The following is a 9,539-nucleotide window of genomic DNA, read 5'->3' as shown; positions in this document are numbered from 1 at the left end:
CAGACATCCTGGAATGTGAAGTCAAGTGGGCCTTAGGAAGCATCACTACGAACAAAGCTAGTGGAGGTGATGGAATTCCAGTTGAGCTCTTTCAAATCCTGAAAGATGATGCTATGAAAGTGCTGCACTCAATATGCCAGCAAATTTGGAAAACTCAGCAGTGCCCACAGGACTGGAAAAGGTCAGTTTTCATTCCAATCCCAAAGAAAGGTAATGCCAAAGAATGCTCAAACTACTGCACAATTGCACTCATCTCACACGCTAGTAAAGTAATGCTCAAAATTCTCCAAGCCAGGCTTCAGCAATATGTGAACTGTGAACTTCCTGATGTTCAAGCTGGTTTTAGAAAAGGCAGAGGAATTAGAGATCAAATTGCCAACATCCGCTGGACCATGGAAAAAGCAAGAGAGTTCCAGAAAAACATCTATTTCTGCTTTATTGACTATGCCAAAGCCTTTGACTGTATGGATCACAATAAACTGTGGAAAATTTGAAAGAGATGGGAATACCAGACCACCTGACCTGCCTCTTGAGAAACCTATATGCAGGTCAGGAAGCAACAGTTAGAACTGGACATGGAACAACAGACTGGTTCCAAATAGGAAAAGGAGTACGTCAAGGCTGTATATTGTCACCCTGCTTATTTAACTTCTATGCAGAGTACATCATGAGAAACACTGGACTGGAAGAACCACAAGCTGGAATCAAGATTGCTGAGAGAAATATCAATAACCTCAGATATGCAGATGACACCACCCTTATGGCAGAAAGTGAAGAGGAACTCAAAAGCCTCTTGATGAAAGTGAAAGTGGAGAGTGAAAAAGTTGGCTTAAAGCTCAACATTCAGAAAACGAAGATCATGGCATCCGGTCCCATCACTTCATGGGAAATAGATGGGGAAACAGTGGAAACAGTGTCAGACTGTATTTTTTGGGGCTCCAAAATCACTGCAGATGGTGACTGCAGCCATGAAATTAAAAGACGCTTACTCCTTGGAAGGAAAGTTATGACCAACCTAGATAGCATATTCAAAAGCAGAGACATTATTTTGCCAACAAAGGTCCGTCTAGTCAAGGCTATGGTTTTTCCTGTGGTCATGTATGGATGTGAAAGTTGGACTGTGAGGAAGGCTGAGCGCCGAAGAATTGATGATTTTGAACTGTGGTGTTGGAGAAGACTCTTGAGAGTCCCTTGGACTGCAAGGAGATCCAACCAGTCCATTCTGAAGGAGATCAGCCCTGGGATTTCTTTGGAAGGAATGATGCTAAAGCTGAAACTCCAGTACTCTGGCCACCTCATGCGACGAGTTGACTCATTGGAAAAGACTCTGATGCTGGGAGGGATTGGGGGCAGGAGGAGAAGGGGATGACAGAGGATGAGATGGCTGAATGGCATCACTGACTCGATGGACGTGAGTCTGGGTGAACTCCGGGAGTTGGTGATGGACAGGGAGGCCTGGCGTGCTGCGATTCATGGGGTCGCAAAGAGTCGGACACGACTGAGCGACTGAACTGAACTGAACTGAACAAATTCGTACTAGGAGAGCAACACTGTCAACCAGTGCTGAGTTTTTAGCTTAAGTGATAACTTAAAGAGTTTCCATGAAAAATGTGCATAGAACATCTCAGCTGTGGCTTGAGATGGAATGAAAGTAATTCATTCTTTTTCTATTTCGACTGTATTTCATGTCATTACTATAGATCTAAATAAGCAGCTTGGTGTGAAGGCATCGTAATACTAATAAATAAATAGGTAATCTAGGCTAAGTCAGGCATTGTTATAGGTATAAAATGGGGAAAGGATTTGGTAAAAACACACAGTGCTTTCCTAGAACCTACCACTAAAATGAAGCTGTGAACAAGTACACAGAGAGTGAATGATGTTAATGACCAATCCATGTGTGGAAGCTCTCAAGGAGAGTGGCCCTGTTGCTACTAAGAAAGTAACAACGTGGAAGAGGTAGGGGAGATGAGCTGCCACGTCCAGGGAATTGTTGAAGGACAGCATTAGCATGTAGCGAGCCAGAATGGCAATATCATCCCACATAAGATGTTGCTCTAAAGTAGGAGTTGGAGATAGGCATGTCTTGTCAATTATTTTGCACATCCTTCCAATAACCTGTAAAGAAGCAAAAAAATTTTTTAAAAGGGAGCTAAAAAGTTTTATCACAAAAAATTTCTTTTTAAAATGATTGTTATAAAACAAAAAACCTCCTGATAAAAAAACCCCAAACAGATACATCAAACCATAGCCCAGAAGGCAAAGGAAAAGTGATTACCTTGCTTGAAACCAATTTCACATTTCCAGAAGCCAAAGCTACAGCAGTATCTGCCATCACCTCAGCCTTTATTGATCCTAAGCCACCCGTTGCACTGGTTTTGATGAAACTGTCTAGTACAACATCAAGGAGGTCTGTAATCTAGTGGAAGAGGGAAAGATTAACTTATGTTTTAGCCATTCTACCAACTTAGTTTTTAACTTAAAATTAATTCAAGGAGCAGTCCAATCAACAGGAAAATTCTGGTTTACCTGAGGCCTCCACAACACTAGGTTTTATTTAGAGACTTGTCAGAAATTTATCATAAAATATCCAGAAAAGGATGAGAACAGTCACTCAATTCCTTCAGAGACTGGTATTCAAAAATTTAAAATCTCTACATATATTATTTTCGTTCACTTTTAAAGCACCTCTGTTCTCTAAGACAATAGTGTATCAGCAGTATAAGGTACAATTATTTTAAAATATAAGAAATGACATCAAGTACTGAAATGTTTTGTAGAGCTACAAAACTGGCTCCAAGGTCATTTAAAATAATGTGGAGGATTTGCAGCATTATCTGAATAAGGGTATTGCCTCCTTAAGTGATTACTTTGAAGAAATGGTAGCATAATTCTTATCAGATAGAAATTACATTATACTATTTTAATATTGGCATTCTTAAAAATGAACTATAAGTGAGAGCAGGAGGCCCAAATAACATCATTAGCAAACATTTACTGACACCTGTGGTATACAGGATACCAGAATATACTATAATGCACTACTTATGAGAAATAGTATCAGATTTTCACAGTTAAATTCTACATGCAGCCATCCCTTGGTGTCTGTGGAGATTAGTTCCAGGACCCCCTGCAGATATAAGTCCCTCACTTAAGAAATGGCATAGTACAGTTGGCCCTCAACGCCTGTGGGTTCTGCACATTGAGGACTCTGTGGGGCGACTGTAATAACGCTATGGAGAACAGTGCTAGAATAATTAGCTTTTCTCTGGTTCTGAGACACAGACTCCTATAGTTCTGAAGTGGATCAGGGATTAGGTGGGTGTCTGGCATGCTTTTTGAAAAAGGGAACTGTCTTTTCTATAGCTGTATCCCTAGTGCAGTGCTTTGCACAATGTGGGTATCAGATTAATATCTGTACCAAGGAGGTACTAGATAAATATTTGAGAAAACTCAATACCTGCCCAAGGCTCCCCCATATTTTTGCTTGAATAGATGGATACATCTGTTTCTCGTTTATGGTCATTGTTATCAGCTTATCAAGAATTGCAGTAACTCTCTGTCGCTTGGCATCATCGTTGTGCTTACAAAAACGTACTAGATTTGATAGCCATGGAGTCATGTACTCCAAACAAAGGTGTTTCAATTCAATACCTGGGGGGAAAAATTACATTATTAGCACAGATGGTCCACAAAAATGACATCAACAATTATTTCAAAATAAAAGATTGGGAGGAAAAAAGGTAAAAGGAAAAGACCATAACCTAGAATCAGGCCTGGAGAAAAGAGACTTGGCAAATATATTACTGAAGGCAGAGATGAAGAAAGAGAACAAGCCTTAAAGAACGTAATCTCCAAAGTCATTAAGCCGATTTTTGAAAAGTTTTATCTTACTTTTCTCCCTTTTAATAGCTTCTCTTCTAGTTAAAAATTTTCTCACTTTATTCTCATTTTAAAAGGAATATTGGTAATCATAGGAACTTTGATAAACAGAGAGTATCATCATAAAAATGAAACTGATATCAATATACTGGTGTCTCACTTGACTTCTCCATAGGCTTTCAAATCTATGCAGAGATACTGTATGTAACCCATCCCAACTTCTCCACAAAAATTAGGGTTATGCTACATACAGAATATGTTTTTTAATTTACTTTTAATTGGAGGATAATTGCTTTATAATATTGTGTTGGTTTCTGCACACAGTATGCTCTGAATGTTTATTTCACTATGTATTATACTGAGATTTACTCAACATTAAAAATTTTTCAAGGAAGGACAATTTGTAACTTTTTATTTTGAAGTAACTCCGAACTTACAAAAAGATACAAAATTAATGCAAAGATTCCTCTATATAACTTCATTAAGAGTACCCAAAGCATTTTTTAATCATGTTAATATACATATATATATATTAATATATATATATATATATAGCATGCTGCTGCTACTGCTGCTAAGTCGCTTCAGTCGTGTCCGACTCTGTGCGACCCCATAGACAGCAGCCCACCAGGCTCCGCCGTCCCTGGGAGTCTCCAGGCAAGAACACTGGAGTGGCTTGCCATTTCCTTCTCCAATGCATGAAAGTGAAAAGTGAAAGTGAAGTCGCTTAGTCGTGTCTGACTCTTTGCGACCCCATGGACTGCAGCCCACCAGGCTCCTCCATCTATGGGATTTTCCAGGCAAGAGTACTGGAGTGGGGTGCCAGTGCCTTCTCCATATATAGCATAAAACCTGCCATTTTAATGTGTACAGTTCACAGGAATTCAGTATATTCACATTGTTGTGCAACCATCAACACTATCCATTCCAGAACATTTTAATCTTCCCAAATTGAAATTCTGTACCAAAAACATTTTTAATGGCCTCATATTATTTCATGATATGTAGATTACATAGAAGAATAATGTAATTGGTTCCTCAGTGTTTACTTTTAGATTGCTTCAGCGTTTTGCTATTGTAAGTAATGTTAAGTGAAGCACAAAAGTATGGAAAATAAATCTCTGGCAAGAGAGGTGATAACAGTGGTTACTCTTGGTGGGGAATGGATTGCCAGAGAGGAAATTTCTGGATGCTGGAAATGTTCCATATCTTGACCTGGGAGATGGTTTTGTAATGTATTCACATGTAAAAATTAATCAAATTATTTAAGATTTTGGCACTTTATTGATGATAAGATACACCTGAATTTTAAAAACCTAAATAAAAAATAATGCTATGATAAACATATGGACATTAATTCCTTAGGATAAATTCCTTAGGAGTTATGAGTCCAAGAGCTGTAAACATCTTTAAGGTTCTCCATATCCACGTCCAAACTACTTTGTAGAAAACTTGCTCCTGTTCACAATTCCAAAGACATCAACACTGAATTTTTTTAAATCTTTCTTTGCCAACATAGGTCCAAATAGTCAAAGCTATGGTTTTTCCAGTAGTCAAGTATGGATGTAAGAGTTGGACTATAAATAAGGCTGAGCACTGAAGAGCTGGTGCTTCTTAACTGTGGTGTTGAAGACTCTTGAGAGTCCCTTGGACTGCAAGGAGATCAAACCAATCAATCCTAAAGGAAATCAGTCCTGAATATTCATTGGAAGGGCTGATGCTCAAGCTGAAGCTCCGAGAGTTTGGCCACCTGATGTGAAGAACTGACTCGTTAGAAAGTCTCTGACGCTGGGAAAGATTGAAGGCAGGAAGAGAAGGGGATGACAGAGGATGAGACAGTTGGATGACATCACCGAATCGATGGACATGAGTTTGAGCAGGCTCCAGGAGATGGTGAAGGACAGGGATACCTGGTGTGCCGCAGTCCATGGGGTTGCAAAGATTTGGACACGACTGAGTGACTGAACAACACTTCTTTCAGTTTGAATTTCTTCAAATTTGTTAGTGAACTTTCACCATTTCCTTTGCTTCAATCTATTACTTTTTTTGTTTCATAAGTCCTTACTCACCCAGAAAGCAATCAAATATTATTCCTCTTTCTTAAATGGTTCCAGTTTTTATATTCAATTCTTAAAAATAGTTAGAACTTATTTTGGCATCATCTTGTGGTTTGGGGTTAAGATGAAGACCCAACTTGATTCATTTCTCAGCCTCATTTCTGAAGTGATTTAACCTTCCCCCTATTAGTCTGTGTTACTTATTTATCAATATGCTTCTCTTAAAGTGATCTGATTGCTAACTTTTGAATACTCATTTTAATTACTGTTTAGTTCAGTCACTCAGTTGTGTCCTATTCTTTGCAACTCCATGGACTGCAGCACACCAGGCCTCCCTGTCCATCACCAACTCCCAGAGCTTCTCAAACTCAGGTCCATTGAGTTGGTGATGCCATTCAACCATCTCATTCTCTGTTGTCCCCTTCTCCTCCTGCCTTCAATCTTTCCCAGCATTATGGTCTTTTCTAATGACTCAGTTCTTTGCATCAGGTGACCAAAGGCTTGGAGCTTCAGCTTCAGCATCAGTCCCTCCAATGAATATTCAGGACTGATTTCCTTTAGGATTGACTGGTTTGATCTCCTTGCAGTTCAAGGGACTCTCAAGAGTCTTCTCCAACACCATAGTCAAAAGCATGAATTCTTCAGCGTTCAGCTTTCTTTATGGTCCAACTCTCACACATCCATACTTGACTACTGGAAAAACCTTAGCTTTGACTACAAGCCCCTCTCAGTTTTTCTTTCCTTTCAATATTTTCTTAGCTATTGTATTTTCAAGTGAAATGCATAGCATAATCATTTAAAGCTCTACCTCATTCTTAATCCTCAACTCTCACAGCTATTTTAAAGGGACTGAATTGAATTATAATAATCTGGTAAGAACTGTTCATCCAGGAACACAATACATGTGTCCATTCACTCAAACCTTTGTTAATATTGTCTTAATAAAGCTTTATACCTGTCTTGTTTTGTCAGTTTTACATGTTTTCTTTTTAGAGTTATAATCCTACATCTCTTGCTGTAAAAATACACAGTGATCTGGTCTTACTGAATTTCCAAAGCTTTCAATTAACACAGAAAAGTCAAGAAATGTGTTTGAGTGTATTAAAAAGTTTTATGTATTATGGAGAGAGAAAGGGAGGGGAAGAAAATGTCAGGAAATAAGCTGGAAGAAGAGCAACATTTATATTACTACAGGTTCTGAAGATGGATAGACATAAAGAATAGATGTTAAATTTACATTTACAAAAGGCAAGTCAGGAGTTGACTCTGGACCTTGTATTTCGTGCCACTGCATTCTCCATGAACTATACATAAACAATAAAATCACAGTTCAAATTCAACCTGAAGTAAAGAGAAAATGACTACCCCCCTAAAATCAAGGGGACAACATGGATATTTTACACATTTGGAATAACCTGCTAAGAAGAGAAATACGCTAATCTCAAACACGGTATGAAAACACTTTGTAAGTGGTGCAGAGACACAGAAGATATCAAAATCTTCCCACTGTGCATGTATTGCCAAATTTTTGTGGATTTCTCAATGTGATCTACCACAAAGTTTCTTCAGTAAGACAAAAAATAAAAATAAGTGGAAATATACTAAAGATTTCATTGGCAAATTTTGAAATGAAAGGACTATCTTTGAATCTTCTTAGAATCGTTGTTAATATTAAAAAAAAATCATTACTTACTAGATTTGCTAAATCCAGAAATACACTCTTCCAAAAATTCTAGGGTGAGGTGTGGCTCATTGGCTGCCAGGGTCTTACTAATAGAGACAATAAAGAGGGTGTTGTTGGCTGGGATACATAAACCTGACGTCTCTAGTAACTGGCCCTCAATTTTTAAATTAAAGGTACAAGTTAAGGCACACAGAAGATTATAGGCAGCTGACCTAGGAGAAAACACAAATTAAGTTGTTTTAAACTTTTTTCTTATAATTTCAAAATTTTAATAACATACAACTTATGATTCTGTTACCAAGCATAGATCAACTATTTAAAAATTTTATGATCGATCGGAGATAAGATTTTGTAATTCTATGGTAAATCCCAAATACCCCGCAATCGTATTTTTTTAAAGGAAAATTCTCCACATAATCAGAAGAGAACTCTGAGGCTCCTAACGACAGCGAATATAAGGCCTTTCTAAAAGACATTCCACTGGGATATAAAATATGAGAATTTTATGGTCTTAAGATCAGTCAATATGAAGAAAGTCAGAATAAGGCACACCATATTTTCAGTGAGGCCAAAACTCAAATTGTGGCTCCCCTGCTCACTAGATCCAGTTATAACCAGGAGCACAAGAAATGAGATGGCCCTCATAAAATTAGAATGCTAAAATGTTTCATTAGAATCTACCAAATTTCTTTCTAGGTGTCCTACAATTTATACTACAAACTAGAGGTCAAACAATTTTTTAATATAATTAAGTACCTCCCCCCACGTGCCATTTTTTCCTTAAATGAACTCCTACTATTATACATAAAAGCACTGAATTAAAAAAAAATAAAGAACACACAAACCATAATATATATCCAGGTTCCATCAGAACCAAAGTCTTCCTTATAAATGTCTAAAAATATACTTAAACAATTTAGGAGATAGCTCAAAAAACTCAATTTTTAGATTTAGATTTTTCTCCCCTATCCAGCAAAACAAACGGTTTGCTCAGTGAATTTCAGGTTTTCCTTACCTCTGAACTTTCATCATGCTAGTATATTTATGTAATAACCACACAGGGGAAAAAGCCACTGAAATATAAGTCTGCCTCAAGGCTTTTTCTCTGGAACAACAGGCTTCAGCAAAAAGCAGAAGCTGTCAGTTTGCTTTATTTCACAAGAGAAGAATACAGGCTCATTCAAGCTAATAACTGTTAGAAGTCTGCTAGCACTCTTCTATGAGGAATTTGGAACTAGACATTCAAGACAGACATAGCTCCATTTTCCTAAAATGAAAATATTAACCTCATTGTTTCTAAGTTTGTGTATCTTTTATTAACTCCAAGGAATTCTGAGTGATGCTACTTGGACAGTGACTTTCACTCTGTTATTTCAACAGTTATAAAGAACTGGGATTCCTCAAACTGGGAGTAGGTGTCACAGACTCCTCTCAGATAATGAAAGGTAAGCATATGTGAAATTTTGTGTGTATTTTCTGGGAGTTCATGGACTCCATGAGGACCGCCCAGGTAAAGAAATCTTGCTTATTTCTTTTCCTGTTAAATTACGGAGGACGTGGAATTCTAAAAAGCCCATTTATAAAACTTGAGCTATATTATACCCTAGGGAAGATTTTCCAAAGCCAAGAATTTATATCTGTAAAAACCTGATAGTCCCAAGGTACTTGGGGCAAAAAATTATCTTAACATGAAAAGGAGAGGGGCAGAAGAGGGAAGTGGTGTGGAGACACTGGCAGAGAGAGGAAAGGGTGGGGGAGGGGTGGGGGGGAGTTGGGAGGAAATATTTGTTAAACACAAACTATTTGCTAGATGCTATGCTCTACTACCACACATTTATTAAACTTTTGTAAGTTTACAGGAAGGCAGGGTTACCCTTATTTTTAAAAAGAGGAAACTAGAGCTCATCTGCAGAACT

The 9,539-nt window shown here is 37.8% G+C and overlaps 1 protein-coding gene across 6 annotated transcripts in view; it reads right to left on the bottom strand.

Moving 5' to 3' along the window:
• The window catches only part of NF1 (neurofibromin 1), a 275,386-nt gene that overhangs the window by 36,646 nt on the left and 229,201 nt on the right, over positions 1 to 9,539 (bottom strand). For all 6 annotated transcript variants that reach the window (XM_010861452.1, XM_010861457.1, XM_010861455.1 and 3 more), the window contains 4 exons: positions 7,633 to 7,835; positions 3,461 to 3,654; positions 2,279 to 2,419; positions 1,839 to 2,118 (listed from right to left, as the gene is read on the bottom strand). In XM_010861452.1, the coding sequence (XP_010859754.1) occupies positions 1,839 to 2,118; positions 2,279 to 2,419; positions 3,461 to 3,654; positions 7,633 to 7,835 (818 nt within the window). The remainder of the gene's footprint in view (positions 1 to 1,838; positions 2,119 to 2,278; positions 2,420 to 3,460; positions 3,655 to 7,632; positions 7,836 to 9,539) is intronic.

The sequence above is a fragment of the Bison bison genome, unplaced genomic scaffold (genome assembly GCF_000754665.1).
Source record: "Bison bison bison isolate TAMUID 2011002044 unplaced genomic scaffold, Bison_UMD1.0 scf7180017864472, whole genome shotgun sequence".
NCBI classification, from domain to species: Eukaryota; Metazoa; Chordata; class Mammalia; order Artiodactyla; family Bovidae; genus Bison; species Bison bison.
The sequence above is the reverse complement of the archived record's forward strand: the minus strand, read 5'-3'. Positions and strand labels throughout refer to the sequence as shown.